Source organism: Physella acuta, unplaced genomic scaffold (assembly GCF_028476545.2).
Source record: "Physella acuta isolate Inbredline_101_S28 unplaced genomic scaffold, ASM2847654v3 ptg000332l, whole genome shotgun sequence".
NCBI lineage: Eukaryota > Metazoa > Mollusca > Gastropoda > Physidae > Physella > Physella acuta.
In genome coordinates this window covers 43,639-61,004 of record NW_026731851.1, presented here as the reverse complement: position 1 = coordinate 61,004, position 17,366 = coordinate 43,639, and the positions used below count along the sequence as shown (strand labels likewise).

The 17,366-nt window shown below is 33.7% G+C and overlaps 2 protein-coding genes across 4 annotated transcripts; both read left to right on the top strand.

Moving 5' to 3' along the window:
- Positions 1 to 57: 57 nt before the first annotated feature.
- Positions 58 to 4,292, top strand: LOC131940821 (nocturnin-like). The gene is made up of 3 exons (XM_059299672.1): positions 58 to 379; positions 1,332 to 1,547; positions 2,073 to 4,292. Exons 2-3 carry the CDS (start codon positions 1,373 to 1,375, stop codon positions 2,891 to 2,893), a joined length of 996 nt encoding a protein of 331 aa, XP_059155655.1. The 5' UTR covers positions 58 to 379; positions 1,332 to 1,372; the 3' UTR covers positions 2,894 to 4,292.
- A 1,036-nt stretch (positions 4,293 to 5,328) lies between these two features.
- LOC131940817 (glutathione S-transferase C-terminal domain-containing protein) lies at positions 5,329 to 17,250 on the top strand. Of its 3 annotated transcripts, none has more exons than XM_059299663.1 (14): positions 5,329 to 5,356; positions 11,381 to 11,633; positions 12,122 to 12,310; positions 12,460 to 12,495; positions 12,622 to 12,692; positions 13,018 to 13,645; positions 14,264 to 14,511; positions 14,694 to 14,760; positions 14,908 to 15,004; positions 15,258 to 15,373; positions 15,598 to 15,732; positions 15,954 to 16,160; positions 16,614 to 16,677; positions 16,948 to 17,250. In XM_059299663.1, exons 2-14 carry the CDS (start codon positions 11,460 to 11,462, stop codon positions 17,103 to 17,105), a joined length of 2,190 nt encoding a protein of 729 aa, XP_059155646.1. In that variant the 5' UTR covers positions 5,329 to 5,356; positions 11,381 to 11,459; the 3' UTR covers positions 17,106 to 17,250. The 3 variants fall into 3 exon arrangements, with proteins under 3 accessions (XP_059155646.1, XP_059155647.1, XP_059155648.1); XM_059299664.1 differs by lacking the exon at positions 5,329 to 5,356 and adding an exon at positions 10,645 to 10,735; XM_059299665.1 differs by lacking the exon at positions 5,329 to 5,356 and adding an exon at positions 10,679 to 10,698.
- The last annotated feature ends 116 nt before the right edge of the window (positions 17,251 to 17,366 follow it).

Here is a 17,366-nt window from a genome sequence, read left to right as displayed (position 1 = left end):
ATTTTGTGTTGCAAGGATATCCTAAAGGTCAAGGACAAATCGGCATTAAAATAGTCTAAATGTTCTAGGATATATCTTCATGGTCTTTGTCAAAGCTGGGTGTGAACATTGATTTCATAATCGATCGACGTTGCACCATGCAGGCATGTGGGAGTGCCACTTCGTGTGTTTTTCCGAAGTAAAAATGTAATTCTGGGGTATAAAAAGGGAAATAATCGAACAATAGTTAGTAAAAACATCGTTCGATACTTGGTATCGTCGACGTTGCTTACCAGTGGTTAATGAAAAGTTGAACATCTTCTCTCTAGCTGCTAGACAAGTCCTGAGTTGTGAAAGAGGTGTAGATCTAGATCTAGAGAAGTTATTTAAATAATCGCAGGTAGATCTCTAGATATAGTGTTGTTTCTTTTTTAGATCTAGCCTGTTATTAACATTGTCTAGATATCTATTTTTCTGAACTTTTTTTTAAATAACGGAACGTTTCGTCGTTTCGTTTAGCTCGGCAGATTTAATTTTATAAGAAGGGTAGACTAGACTAGAGAGAGTACTCAAGTACGTCATATAGAGTTAAGTGGAGTTTAAACTACAGACTAGAGAATCTAGAGATCTAGATCTAAAATCTAGATCTAGAAGAAATCTCTAGTTTAGAATCTGGATTCCAGATTCTAGTCTAGATTCCAGATCTTGATTATTCAATTTTCTCACTGTCTGCTGCTAGAGTCTAGAACTAGACTTTACTAGAATCTAGACTCTGGAGTAGAGTCCAGAATCTGTCTACTCTAGACTCAAGTCTAGCCCCAGTCTAGAGTCTAGAGCAGATAGAGAAATCTAGTAGATACGCTCCACTAGCATCTAGCAGCCTATCTAAATCTAGATCTAGTCACTCTACACTACTCTTCTACAGTCTAGTTACAGTATAGATCTAGAATCTAGTCTAGTACTCTATTTACTATTTAGCGTATCATCTGATCTAGAAATCTAGAGTATAATATTATAATAATAAATTAATAGTGAGTCAGTGCAGTTTAGTCACAGTGTTGGGTACATAATTAATGAGAATCTATCTAGCTAAATCCCTAGATTCCAGACTTATTTCTAATGTAGGGCCTAAAGTTAATTAAAAATTAATTTAAATTATGTAGTCTACCTAGATTAGTAATTAGTACATTACATTGTTGTGTTGCTGTTGCTCTCTTTCAGAATGCTTTTTTTAAATAACCAATGACTAGGCCTATTAATTTTAAATTAATAATTAATCCATTAGGCCTAGATCTATATGATTTTTATGATTATAAATTAAAGTGTGCCTTAACTTTTAAAATATTTTTCAGTTATCTAGATCTATGTTGATCTCCATAAAGTTCATGAAAGCATGGCTGACTCTTCAACATATACCCAGCTATTAAAAGAGGTTAGAGAAAAAAGTGCAGCTATTAACACTACACCCCTCATAAAACGGGATTTTATTTCTTTGTCAAAGAGCAATACTACTTCATACAAGAAAGAGAATGCTTTCAGAGTAATGCAATGGAATCTTTTGGCTCAAGGTTTGCATACACTTCTTACTTCTTATTATTAAATTTTTACCATATAGTATAGCCTAAATGTTGTTATAAACATGTTTGTATTTGAAAAATGCCTAAAATCTCATCTTTTCCCTGTTTGTGTCAAGACACATGGCAGATTTTATATAGTTCATCTGTTTCAGTGACTTCTGCATAAGAATTTACGTAAATTATTCTGGATTTTTAGAATAATAAAATATGGTTTTAATGGGTTCTTTATGTATAAAATATGAACCTTTAAAAACAAAATTAGGTATTGTGGACCACACAATACTGTCAAAATAAAATCACTAATGCTGCTAAATGATTAATTATTTTGCAAGTTTATGTAAAATAATACAAGAAGTGTTATTTTATTTAACTTGTGATGGTATGAAATAAATTTCAAAGCTTGCCTATTTATTATTATTTATAATTTAAAATTAACTTTGTCATTTCCTGTATCTTGTAATCAACGCTGTTTTCTGTCAATAATCTTCATATTTTTAAATTTCCATATATTTTCAGCTCTGTGCCAGACCAGCGATGGTTTCATTCTGTGCCCAAATGCAGCATTGGATTGGTCTTACAGGCAACATCATATAATGGAAGAGCTTTTGACTTACTGTGCTGATATATACTTTCTCGAGGAGTTGGATCATTATCCTTTTGTTGAAAAAGAAATGCAAAAAATAGGTTTTAGTGGTCTCTTTTTTCCTAAGCCAGATTCACCTTGTTTATATCAAGCAATCAACAACGGCGCAGATGGGTGTGCTATATTTTGGCGCAATTCTCAATTCAAATTACTCTCACATGACAGTATTATACTTTTAAATGACAAGGGAATAGAGACAAATCAGGTAGCATTACTTTGCAATTTTGAGAGTATGTCTGGGAAGAAGCTTCTATGTGCTGTTACTCATCTTAAATCTAAAACAGGTTTTGAGGAGTACAGATTTCAACAGGGAAAATATTTAGAAAAGGTTCTTAGTGAAAAAGCTAATGGTCTTCCTGTGATATTATGTGGTGATTTTAATGCAGAACCAACAGAAAAAGTTGTGAAAGTTATGAAGTCTAGTAAGCTGATGTTGAAGAGTGCATATACCAATCTTTCCTTACATGAAGATGAACCACCTTACACTACGTGGAAAGTTCGAGCTGGAAGAAAAGGTGGTGAAAAAGAAGAAGTTTGTCACACTATCGATTACATCTTCTACAGCGAAAATTCTCTGGCTTGTACTGGATTGTTAAAACTCCCAACTGCTGATGAGATAGGGAAAGACTTTCTACCATCTTATGCCTATCCATCAGACCACCTGTCACTAGTTGCTGATTTTCAGCTGCTTTGATTATGTATAAATTAGGACTATTTAAAATTTAGAAGATAATCATACTAGTTAATATTAGCTTTGCATAATCTGAAGCACTTATTTAAATAATGATAACAATTTCATATATGCAGGAAATATATAGAAAGTTTAGTGGTCACTAAAATAACAATTAAATCAAATTTAAGGATGGTGAATTGTTCAGGTTAAGTAATATATTTTAATACTGAGGGTATCAATAATCATATAAATTTACAACCAACCTACATTGAATACACATTATAAAAGCTATTGAAGCAGATAGTATTCACTATTGTTGCTATAATTAAGGATATTTTAGTTTTAATGTACATTTCAGTGTACTCTATCTGCTGTTTATCAACATGAATAGAAAAGAATAATTTTAGCTAACCTTGTTCATTGAGACTTTAACTTTAACATACAAATATCCATTTTGTGAGTCAAGTAACTTTGGTATATTATTTGCATGTAATCACTAAATGTTCTTTTAATGTGTGTGTAATTTTCACTTTATAATTTATTTTACCACAATCTTTAATTAAGTTTATTACAGTTGAATAATTGCTTTTTAAATAAGATGTACTAGAAAACCTAAATAAATTAGGCTTATTCTAGTTTTTGTTTAAAGTATAATTATTCAATTGGCTTATTTTCATAATAGTACAATGTAAATGTTTGTGTACAAAAATTTAACTCACTTTTCAACGTACATAATTCTTAATACCTCAGAACATGCCCCTTAAAGAATTCACCTCAAGATCACGCTTGTATTCTAAGGATATTATATAATAATATTTACATGAATTTAAATTGTTATTATTTAATGCTATATACTATTGTATAAACTTTGTCATTTTTACAACTTTTACACAGCTCATAAATTGACATCTTGTCATTTACATTATTTGTTAATATAATCTCAAAGCTCCTGGTGCTTAAAGATTATACAAGTTAACATAAGAAAAATCTAAATTTTAATTTAGTTTAATCCTAACACAACTAAAATTTGAGAGGTGTAGTGGTGAATAAACTTAATAGTTCTAACAGTATTTAAAATTATTACTAGTCTAATCTCTGTTAATTCTATGTGATACATGTTTTATTGTTTGTAAAATTTGTTTGTAAAATGAAACACATTTCCCGGTACTGATCTAGTGCTTTATATGTAGTGCTCTCACCAAACAGAATAAGTATACTTATGTATACTCATAGGAAATATAAAGCATGAATAGTTTTTGTAACATCTTTATGTTTTATGTGTAGTATTAACATATATTGTTATTTTAAAAAGGTGTCATCTACATTCTACAGAGCCAAAGAAATATTTTTGTACCTTTAGTATTCATCTGGTTAAAAAAAATTAGAGTGAAACCATTTTATTTTGAAATTAAAAATGTTGTCCAACAGAAAGCTTATGTGTTTTAACTTTATACTAGTTATATTAAAATGTATTGCAACAAAAGAAACAATCATAAAAGTGGTAGATCACCAAAGTTATCTCCCATCACTCCTGCTTGATTAAAGTTCCCTTTCAAACCTGACGGTTTATGGGGCAAGTGAAGTAGAGTTCACTTGTTTCTGTGACCTCGGCATGTGAAGAGATAGTGTGGTCAGCACTATGCCCAGCCGCCTTTAATTTCCCTAACGTGAGTTAGGTACCCATCAGAGCTGATTATGGACCATAAATTCCAACTCTCAATGGGTTACCAGTAAGCAGGTCAGTTTTATATTTATAGTCCATATATATATATATTTATTCATAGACCTACATCTAGGTATTCTAGCCTCAATAAAGAGGGAGATAAGAATGAAGGGTTGGAGATAGAAGCTGATGTTGCTCAGCATGTACTGATGTTTTAGAAAGTAATATTACTATTACTAATTGCCTTTTGACACAAGATCAATAAAGCTGTAGTAACTTAATATTATGATACATGGACAGGCTATATGAATAAGAATCGAAATAGTCAGAAATAGACTACAACATAATGTTACAAAAAAATTATGGTGGTTTATTCACTTGAGAGAGAATAGCATGTTTGCGGGTCATTTGTTAAAACCAAAAAGCTTAAAGAAAATGAAAGGTAGTTCATACAGTTTTATGTGTGTGTATAAGTAGGCCTTATAAGTTATATACAATTATACATACATTTTTACATTTATATTACATAGGCCTATACTATTATAATAATTTATACAAGTAACTTAGGCCTATATAGTATTTATTTATCGGTTAGCTTAGGCCTAAAATTTGTTGGTATTATGTGTTCGAATGGTGTTTGGTAAGAGCAACATGGTTGTTTTAAAGAGAAAAATAATTATTTATTTAAGACTAGTAATTTAATAAGCCTTAGGACTAGATCCTCTATTAAGTTTTTTGTTTCGTCAAAATAAACGTAAAAGTAAGATTTTTTGGTGATAATATGTTCTGTTAAAAACCATGATCGGAATATTCCATGAAATGTAATGTTTGTTGTTTGATCTTCAACTTCAAGCGAATTTAATGAATTTATAACTTACTTTAAATCTAGATCTACTTACTTACTTTTCTTTCTCAGTATCAAATCATTTGAATAGTACTTCTATGACTGCTCGAGATTACATTAGAACCTATTACTATTAGTAAATTGATTAGGCCCTACTTACTTAACTTTTAGGCTAATAAATTACTAAATTTAAATAAATGGACACCAGCGAGAAAAGTCTCAAAGGTATTTGAGAGGTGTATAAATTCATTTAAAAATCATGCACTGCGTAGTTACAATTAATATGGTTATAAAATCCTGTCTATCTGGTTTTTTTAGGACTTTACTAAAGATTGGATGTATTTGATGTTTATAATATTTTCGGTAACTAAATAAAAATTTAAAAAAAAGCAAAAACAATTTGGTTTTCACGTGTAATGGCGACATAAACAATGGCATCCTGCTATTGGATAGGCCGCCATTGATTTTATTGTACACATTGTAAGCTAAAAATAGAAAACTAGGTCATGGGGTTTTAAATTTGCATTGTAATTTAAAAACTTGATCTGCAAAGTTTTGTAAACAAATAGTTATCGATCACTAAGTTACTGTACAGCCAATCAATATTTGTCTTACGAAAGTGAAACATCCGGTTATAACTTAGGCTTGATGAAAATAAATAGAAATGTAGCCTTAAACTCAACAAATTATTTTCAAGTTCTCTGGATTTGCAACTTGTATAACATTTATTCTAAAAATATAAAATTTCTAAATTAATTTTAGGCTTAAGTTTTTATTTTTTATTTTTTTTTACGGTCTAAATCTTCTTCTTCTTCTTCTTCTTCGTTCTTAATTTTTGAATATGTTGGAGGAATTAGACAACAAGTCCAACTTCATGGACAAACCGGACTGTGGTTTCCAGTTTGTCAGGTGTCCCATATAATTTTTCCCTGAGTGGGGTGGGCTGGGGCCAGTGTCTGCCTCTTGCCTGGCTATACAGAGTACAATCCTGGAGTACGTGCTCCGTGTTTTCCGGGGCCTTGCCACAAGGACACATTTCGCTACACCCAACCTTCAGTTTTTTGTGCATGTGTTGATTTAGTCTGTTGTGGCCTGTTCTAAGTCGAAAGATTATGTATTGTTGTTTTCGTGTTAAATTGTAATAGCCGTCGTCTTTAATGTAGTGAGGGTGTGTGACAGACCACATTTGCGTTTGTTTGTGTTTAATTATTCTTTTTATTTCTTTTGGGTGTAGCGAAATTTCCGGTTGTGGTTTCTTTCCCCCAATTTTTGCCAGCTGGTCTGCGATCTCGTTACCCTGGATCTGGCAGTGGCCCGGGATCCACTGCAGCACAATTCTGCTGCAGGTATTTTTTAGCCTCTCTAGTGCTGTCATGAGTGTTTGAATATAGGACTCCGGATTTTGTAGGGATTGCAGGACTGATTTGGCATCTGTAAGAAATACAATCTGACTATTCGGTGATTCAGGGTGTTCTGACAGGAGGTTTGCTGCGTGTTCTAAAGCTTCTTTTTCTGCCCTAAAATTGTCGGATAGGCTGCCTGTGGCTATTGCCTTTTCCAGGCTTTTTCCGCTTGGCCATTCAATAAGGATGCCAGCCCCGCCGTTTTTTGTGGCATCTTCAGCTGAGCCATCTGTGAAAACTCTAATCCAGGTATTGCTGGGGTACTGATCCTTAATGTGTTTATTTGTTATTTTCTTAAGTTCTTCTAGATCATAGTCAGATTTTTTTCCTATGGTGTCTATTGAGTCAATAATGGTTAAGTGACAGTGGGAGATCCAAGGCGGGGAGAGGTTTTGAGTTTTTATTGCTTCAGGAATGATATTTTCGATTTCATATTTCTTTTTCAGATTCTTTGCTTCTTTGATGAAACTTGTTCTTTGTAGTCTGGTTGATGGACTGGGTTTCTGGAGTTTTTGTTTTAGGTTATGGTTTTCCAGTGCCTCTAGCTTTGTGTAATGAGTGAGGATTTTTGATTCTCTTCTTTCTTCTATTGAGCTAAGAGCGGCTATTTCCTCCATAGCATTTATGGGTGTTGTTTTCATGGCTCCTGTCATTATTCTCAAACCAATGTTCTGAACTTTGTCAATTTTGCTAATATTTGTTTTTGCTGCTGAGCCCCAAGCCGAAGCACCATATTCTAACGTAGGTCTCACATAGCTGGTGTAGGTTTTTTTCAGGATGTGGTGATTTGCTCCCCAGTCTGTTCCTGCCAGTTTCCTCATTAGATTAAGTCTTTTGATCCCATTACTTTGTGTGTTTTCTATTTGTTTTCTCCAGGTAAGTCGAGTGTCAAAAGTGACTCCTAGGTATTTGGGGTGGTCATTTTTTTCTAGCTCTTGGTTTTCTAGGGTAAGTTTCATTTTTTGATGTTTAGTTGATAAGGTGAAGATTGAATAAGTTGTTTTCTTGGTATTGATGGATAAGCCCCAGTTTTTGGTCCATTTGCCGAGCTTGTCAAGTGTTTCTTGAAGACGAAATTTTGAGGTACCAATATATTCCTCTGTGCTGATTAGTGAAAGGTCGTCTGCAAACATGCTTCTTTTTACTCTCCTTGGGATGTTTTCATTTAAGTCATTTATATAAATGAGGAAGAGAGTAGGAGACAAGACTCCTCCTTGAGGGACTCCATTTTTTATAGTTACTGTGTGACTTCTTTTTCCTTGCATGGAGACTGATGCTTTTCGGTTGCTTAGGTAACCTTTTATCCAGTTTAGCATGTTATGAGATACTTGATGGTTTATTAGCTTTAGAATTAAGCCTTGCTCCCAAACCTTGTCAAAGGCTTTTTCAAAGTCGACCCACACTATTGAGGTTGGTTTTTTTTCTTGAAAGCCATCTTCTATTTCCTGAGAAATGAAGGTGATTTGGTCTTCAGTAGATCTGCACTTCCTGAAGCCTGCCTGTTCGTCTGCTAGTAGATTGTTCGATTCTAGAAACCAGGTCAGTCTGTTGTTTACTACTCTTTCCATCAGTTTACAAACGCAGCTTGTTAAACTTATTGGGCGATAGCTATCGACTTTGTTCCTGGGTTTTCCTATTTTTAGAACAGGTATCATGATTGCTTTTTTCCAAATATTTGGGATTTTCCCAGATTTCCAGCTTGCATTAAATATTTGGAGCAGTTTTTTCTTAGCATTGGGGCCCAAGTGCATGAGCATATCATTTGAGATTTTGTCAGGGCCTGGAGCTTGCTTAAGTTTGAGGAGCTTCATTGCTTCTCCGAGCTCCTTCTTGCTAATTCGAGCTACCATTCCAGTGGAGGAGGGGGGAGAGACTTTCTGTAGTTTTTCTTTAACTTCAGTTTGATTTTTAACCTCTTCTACTCTTTGGTGGCAGATATTTATTTGTCCCACTTTGCTGAAGTGGGTTATAAATTCTTTTGCTGCATCCTTTTCTGTTTTGATCGTGTTTTCAATGTCGATGACTATGGGAGTAGCTCTGTTTTCTTCTTGGTTTAGCCTTTTTGCAATACTCCATAGTTTATGACCATCTCTATCTATATTGAGGTGTTCTGTTTTTTCTTGCCAGCTTTTCCTCAATGCAGTTAGATACTTTTTTCTAAAGACTGCGTTTGCTGATTTTAATTTTATGTTATTTTCTACAGTGGGATTTTCTTCAACAATGTTTCTAGCATCAATTGTCTCGTCATGGAGTATCTGGAGGTCTGGAGTCCAGTTTGGGATATAATTTTTCCTTGCTCCCCTTGGAATAGATTTTTTGGCTGCTAACAGAACTGCTTTTGAGAAGGCTGTGTATGACTTGTTCACCTGTTTGGTTTTACAGTTGATTGGTCTTGTGTAGGAGTCTGTGAGGGAAGAGAAGAGCTCCCAATTAGCTTTTTTGTAGTTCCATCTAGGGCGGGGGTAGGCTTCAATTGGCCTGTTTGATGTTTCTATCTGGATCAGGATTGGTCGGTGGTCGCTAGTGGCTAGTTGATCTGCAACTTCTCTTTTGCATTTTTTGGATATGCCATTAGTAGCAAAAGCTAGGTCGGGGGTAGTCGTGGTTAACCAAGACCTTGAGTAAAAAGTTGGTTTGTCATCAGGTTTATTTAGAAGGATGAGCCTATTTTCTGCTTGCCATTCTTCAATTTCCTCTCCTTTAGCATTGAGGTCAGGGTAACCCCAGCTCTGGGAGTGGCTGTTCATGTCTCCCACAACCAGGCACTCTTCGCTGTTTGGCAGGGAGATGCGGTCTAGTTCCAGGTCCTTATCAGGAGGACAGTAGCAATTGAAGATATTTAGGTTACCTTCTGCAAGTATGAGTTTGGTGCCCATTATCTCAGATGCTGTTGAGTTTGGTATAACGATATCTGTTGTTGGAATGTCATTTTTTATGAGAATGAGGATACCTCCTTTAGGTCTGTTTTCCCTGTCCTGCCTTATGCAGGTGTATCCTCTAATAGAGAAGCGAAGATTGTTGTTGAGGTGAGTTTCTTGAATACAAGCAACGTCTACTTTATTTTCATGTAGGAATATTTTTAAGGCTTCCTTTTTTTTATGAACTCCCTCTGCATTCCACTGCAGGATAACAAGTAATTTGTTGTTTTCCTCACTATTTTGGCCAGTAGAATTTACCTTCTGATCCTTGCCCCTGGCTGGCCAGGCAAGAATAGAGGAACCACCAGCTCGCTTTTGTGGGCTCCTTCGAGGCGGAGAGCCCGGCCCCCTACCTGCGCGGCGGGATTCCACAGGCAGGACGCCACTTCTGTTAGTCCTATTTCTTTCCTCCATCATAAAATTAAGCAGTGCGTGCCAGCATGTTATGCGCCATACTGGATGGCCCGTTGACTCCGACTTCAGCCTGCTTTTCTTTCTGGATTTGCTTCCATAGCCTTTGATCACCCAAGAACAAACTACAAGGCAGTAGCTGTTTGATTTTGGAGTTGTCTCTCCTAGATGGGTTGCTGTCCCCTGCTAACGAGCCCCATCTGCCCGGGTTTGGAGTTATAGCGCCCCATGCTCGCCGTTGAAGTCATTTCCTTGGATTTATGAGATGTTTTTTATTGGATATCCTAACCAATGGATATCCCACCTCATCCTCCATGACCACAAACCAGTTGGTCCACGGCTGTTTATTTGGTATTCACAGCTAACCCTCATATCTAAGGGCCTCTCCCCTATCCGCCACCTGGGGACGCGCTCGGTAGGAGATGGTAGCTCCCCCAAGGGTCTAAATCTAAAAAGCACGTTTTTATTCCATGTCAACAACATTGGGGACGGAATCTCGTCAACTCGCTCGCCTCCATTAGGCCTACTAATAATATAATAAATTTAATAAAACAACCGTCACCAAGAAAGAAGTCACTTGTGAAGTTGTGCGAGTCTACCACTACTACCAGTCAACTACTAAAAGTACTAACTATAATTATAATAGTCTAGATAGTCTAGAATCTAGTTTAATAAGTCTAGTCAGATACTGAACTGATGTAATCTCTAAAATTCTAGAGAAATGTAAAAGAAACACGTTGGATGAGCAGGTTTCCAGATGAATCTAGATCTAGTCAGTAGTCAGACATTTGACTGGTTCAATCAGTCAATGCCAATGCTCCAAATTTATTAAGAATCGGTCTAACTAGTCTAGACAAGATAACAATGTAGAGAAGTAGATATATTCTAGCAAGGGGTCATACATAGTACACATAGATCTATATGTCATATGTCAATATATGATATGAGGTACATACAGAGGGGAAAGGGGGCGGGGCTGGAAAAGGTGCATGTGGTTTTCCACATATTATATTCAAGAATAAAATGTGTTAGCTACAACAAATTTGAAAAAAAAGAAAACTAAAATAGGGGTCATAAACCAGCATGTTGTATCAAAATTTAAAATGCTGAGTACATCTAGATCTAGAGAAAATTATACTTTTAAAACTTCAAACGTAACTTATTATTCTTAGAATCATTGCACAATTGTGTAGAACAAGATAGTATGATAAAATTTATTTTTAACTTTGTGCTCAAATGTTTGTTTTAAATTATTGTTTATTTTTGTAGATTTAGTTAGGTGTGATGGATCTTATGGTATAAGTAACAAAAAACAAGCACATAGAAAAACCCTGTCGGTTTAGCAGCTATGAAAATGAAAATTTACTTGCAAGGTTGTCAAACCAATGATGGAACCAGTTTCACATGCCCTCTGTCATCAAGTGTTATAATCTTTATCCTTCGGTACTGTCAAACAAACAAATATGAGTTAATGTTTGTTTCACACAGCCAAGAGGAAAGCTGCTGTTCATATAGTGTTGAAGTAAGTGTCCATGTGGTAAATGTTGTATAATGCTATGTGAGGTAGTAGTGGGATTGAAATGTGTTTAATACTTAACATCTGTTAATAGAACTATTGTGTTTTAATACAACTACCCATATACAACTACACCATATTTGTTGGTATTTTAATAGTAATAGTATGGTAGTGCAATTGATAACAAATCTGATTTTTTTTTAAAATTTGGTTGCTGATAATCCCAATATTTGTATAACAAGGATATAACAAGGATATCTTTGAGCTCATGCAGTTCCTATGAGTACCTGGCAATAGTTGGGAGAGAGTAAAGAGAGCTAGTCACACATTCACTTTGTTACATATTGTTATAAAATTTCTTTAGGTTTCACCTTTACACATATGTGTATATCTACCAACACCTTATACCACAATTTTGTGTCTTTATCCAGTTAAAAAAAATTTGGTTAAAAAAAATAGTAATTTGTTTTTTAAAATTCTTTATTATGTCACAGATACTTTCAGGACTAAGCTGGTCGTTTACAACTTTGCCTGATGTACCTAAACCAGTGCAAAATGTTTTGCTGCCCTCTGTCTACCAACCAGAAACAGCTCTTGTTCGCTCTGGACTTTGTGTTCTATTACGAAGTATTATCAAAGAAACTCACAAAACTTCTCAACATTTGCATTTAATAGATTTGTTGGTAAATCTCTCTTGTAATTTATTTCATTTTTGTTTTAATTAGGGTTTTTGGAGAAAAACAGCATATCTTTCTATTAATTCTTTCTTGTTCCACTTAGGTCTAGTTTGTTTGTCATAATTGAAATTTATTTAATGTATTTCTTATTTCAGGGGTTTCGAGAAGGCAGTATGAAAATGTGTGCTGAAGTATGTATACAGAGTGTTTATTTTAACAACTTTTGTAGTCAAAACCTTGATTGGTTTACAAAAAAATATTATAATTAGGCAGATGTATTTCTTTAAAAAAAACTCACTATATTCTTCTTGATCTAGGTTTCGGGGTGGACAAAGCTTTGCGAAGTTGATCTTTCACATTCCATTTCACAGCTGATTTTAAAATTAAAGTAAGCTCTTATAATTTAACCATTTAGTACTTAAAATTGACTAGATGGTATTATTATGTAAAATAATTTCAAAAATAGTTATTTTATAAAACAGCTGTTAAAAATGAGTACTCATTCCCCCCAATATATTAATGACTTATAAACTCATTAACTCATTCTATTGTTATTCTTTTGTCTGTATTTAATTTTGTCTTGTTTGTTCCCCTTTAATTAAATAGAAAAAGAGGCTTAGTAAAGCCCTGCCCAGCCAACATTGTGGTATTACTGAGATATAAAAACCTTATTTACATTTAAGAAATATCAGCTTTATAATGTATTTTTTCAGAGCCAATAAACTGGGGAAACCAGCATCAGCTAAACAGTTAACACTACCCTGTGACCTGATGAAGTTGGAAGGGCATTTTCTCAAGAAGTGCAGAGTCCATAATGATGACAAAGCTCGTAGAGTTGAAATGATAAGATTAAAAGACAATGTCTTGAAATTTGCGCAGGGTGGGAATGTTGACTCCTCTACACATGTTGATGTCAGATATTTTAATGAACTAGGGCAACAGACAAAATTAACTATCCCTAGGGCGAAAGTTATTGATGGTGATGTGGGACATTTTAAAAGTTTTGCTTCTTATAACAATTCTTGCCTTCAAATTGAGCAAGCATTATACTTACATCACGGTGTTAGAAAAATAAAAGTAGAAAAATTACTGGACAACACAGCTACTGCCCTCTCCACAAATGGAAACATCAATACTGATGCAAGTACTGATAAAACTTCTACAACAACAGAGGAGCGAGGTTTGAAATGTTTGAATAGCTTGGTGAAGGGACCCTCTGATCTGGCAGATTTGGTGCAGCAGCTGACCCTCTCTGATATACAGTATGTCCACACCTACTCAGAGGGTATTGAGATGACCCTTGCAGATCTTATTCTTTTTGTTTATATTTGTTCTCTCCTGGTGAGATTGGTTTCTAATTGGGCTTAATAGGACTTTTAGACCATTGCTTTGCTATTTAATTGTGTGTTACCTGCAGTTACTTTCCTAAATCATTTATTTGTAGTTCCCTCCTTGTCTTGTTTATTAATTAATAAACTAGGCATTTTAATTTTAAGCAAAATGAGTGTAATAATCTTAAGAACACTAGTTACCAAAATCTCAAAAAAAGAAGAATTATTTCAGATGATAAATTTAAATTTTATTGGTTTGATTATGTTAGATATCCAAGCATAAAAACAATCATAACTACTTCATTTTTAAACCAATGTGGACTATGAGCAAAACATTAAATAGTCAAATTATTGTTAAAAATATTAAACTTCCTTTAAAAAATAATATCTGATTAAAAAGTCAAAACAATCTAATAAAAATAGACAATTTAACATTTTATAGAAAAGTTCTTATATGACATAATAGTGAATTAAATCTCTTATTAGGTTTTTCTTATTTTCATTGACATAATTTTGATAGCTAATAACAGTTAGAAAACATTGTTTACATTACTCCATATTCATGTTGTTCCTTTTCTTATAACAATGTTCATTAGTAAAAGGGCTAAAATCTTGGATGTTTGTTTAGGAGATGCTCAACTTCAACTACTGTTGCCTGTTTGCTCATGTGCCAAGTATTCTCAAGTGGGCTCATCATATGGCATCTCTGTCAACTGTTGCATCAGCTGGTGAACAAATGGGGTGGAGTGTCAAAGGCATGAGAGATGCTCTGGACAAAATCTTTGAGTCTAAAAATATTATTAATGGTGTTGAAGCAGAGCTTTCATTTATACAAGAAACAGAGGTTAATTTGGACGATGATGAAATGGAGCTCACGTATGTATTTTGAGTGAGCGGAGAAGAGGGTTGAGTTAAGAAAGTAATAAGAATGTTTAAAAGTATATTCTAGTACTTAAAGATTTAACAAGTATTTATATTAAAAATTTTCACAGTAGGTCAGTTTTGTATGGGTTGTTTTTAGTCATAAATTTATTTTGTTGATGTTGATCTTTTCACAGGAGATGTGCAAAAATGAAGCACAAAGCTTTAAAACCTGAGGTTATACAAGCGCTAAAAAAACTAGAGGTAAAAGCCCTATTCTATGAATCTTTTTTAATAAGCTACTTAACTAAACTTACTTCTTTATACTAATTTATAGCCAGTGGTTTTTCTGTCACCTGTTCTCAAATAAACTACAATTTTTTTCGGTAATGTTTCAAAACTTATCTTCAGACAGCTAATATTCAGCCAATTATAGGAAATCATCCCTATGGTGATCAAGTTCATATTGACTGGTCAACCCTGCCACCAGATGTTCACCCCAAAGAAGGTGAACTTCATTTTTTGTTCTCATTTATCCTGCAGAATTTTTGCTTTTTTTTGAAGGAGGGGAAATATATTTTTATTTCAAGGAAAGCTGTTATAAGTGAAGTGATATTAGTAGGGCTGCAATGAGTCAGTCTGTAGTTAGATGGAAATTCATGTTTTGAATAATTCATGCTAAATTTAGTTTAATATATTATAGCCAAGAAGCTTCTGGGTTTCAAAGAGTTTGTTAATTTATTTTTTTATCCTGAGATTAGGTGATGTTCCAGAAAGTAGAAACCAGCGCAAGTGTCAACAGTTGGAGAACTTAGTTACTGCAGTGCAAAGTATAGCTAAACCAGGAGATGTTCTGGTTGATTTTTGCAGTGGTGGAGTATGTAGAAATTTAATTTTCTACATTGTTTGTTTAATTTATTTGTTTTTAAAATGTATCCTGTCTATTTTTAGTATTTTGAGTTTTCACTTTCTTTACAACTTAACTGAATCAAGAATCTTTTGTTTGTTTTTCAAACATTTTTTAGATTAATTTAATCATGATGCTTAGTCAGTTATAATTTGATAGATTAAAAAAAGGATCTTATTCAAAATTATCTCCAGGGTCATCTGGGTATTGTTATGGCATATCTGCTGCCAGAGTGTCAAGTCTATTTAGTTGAGAATAAAGAGGAATCCTTGCTGAAATCCTGCTCTCGGTTAAATTCTTTGAAGCTCAAAAATGTTACATTATATCAGGTAATCAATTTATTTGTAACATTTTTTGCACATTATCAGCTGGGGAGCTGGCAAAGAATTAGTAATGATGAACAATTAAGTTAGCAATGTATGCGTCACCAAGCAAAATGGTACACCGAATTACTATGTTAGCAAGGGTGACAACTCAGTAGGCTTTAATTTTAGGATTATGGAAGCTAATTTTAAAATCATTTTACAGATTTGTTGTTTTTTAATTTCAGTGTAATTTGGATTATTTTGTGGGGAAGTTTGATGTGGGAGTCTGCCTTCACGCATGTGGATCAGCCACAGATATGGTTTTACAACTCTGTCTGAAGTCTCAAGCATCTTTTGTTATATGCCCTTGTTGCTATGGCAGCATTCAGAAAACACACTTACTGTCTTATCCTCGAAGTCAAAAGTTCATTACTATAGATTTATCATATAAAGTAAGTTTGTTAGTTTAAAAATAGTAATACTGTATAGCCTCCCTTATACAAAATCTAACTTTGTGTACCTTTCCTCCTGGCAAATTCATTCCACTTAATTATAGGTAAATGATGTATTGGAATTCAGATAAGTTTCCAACATTTAATCAAATGTATCTGGTCCATGCTGGTTAAATTATGTCCCTGGTTCATCACTTTGACAGTTCCAATGTATAAAAAAAAATTTTAAGGCTTAAAATTTGGTCTTGTTTAAATAATTGTGAAAACACAAAAATTACTCTTGTCCCTCGAAAAAATAATGGCCTTTTTTTAACTATTTAAATTAAGATAATATTCAATAGATTTTTAATAAGTTTGTGAATGATACATGTTAATATCTATTTTATTGCTAGTATGCATTGTTTTATAACTGGTACTAGTTTATATATACCTTTATATACTTATAATCTATAGGACTTTTTAACACTGGGTCATGCAGCAGATCAAACTGAATTTAATATTGCTTTGGAAGACAGAGGTAATTTGTTGTTTTGGTTTTATCATTGCCTTGTAGATCTGATTTTGGGAAAAATTCTTTAACAACCTTACCAATGATTCATGTTGTAAAATCAATTTCAATGTAGCTTAGCAAAGGTAACAAGGAAAAATTTAAGAAATTGAGATTAGTATATTCGTCTTAATCCTACAGCATTTTGTTTGATATAAGAATAAATAATTATGTATACTGTTGTTTGTGTTTCTCAACATGACCATCTAAAACTTGCAGCATTTATTTCCAATCTTATAGGTCGTCTGTGCATGAGTTTGGTGGACACAGATAGGGCAGAATATGCCATGGAAATGGGATACACCGTCAATTTATGCTCACTCAAACCATTAAGTTGCACTCCAAAAAATAATCTCTTAATTGGTACAACAAATTTTAGAAAAGCTCACATATGCTAGTGAATTTTTCTGTTCGTTTTGGTATTGTGAATTTTTTTTAAAAAGAATTGAATCAGTCATATTTTTAAAAAGTCAGTATTATTTTTTGAGCTTCTCGATCATTTAAATACCCATTTAAGAATTAAGCCTTACATACATCATGATTTAAAGCTTCTTCTCATTCATGAAAGACTCAACACTTCTTATATTTAGTTCTTAAATTTCTAAGAAGTATTTTCATAAACTATTTTTATGTAATGTTTTCAATAATAAACAAGAAAT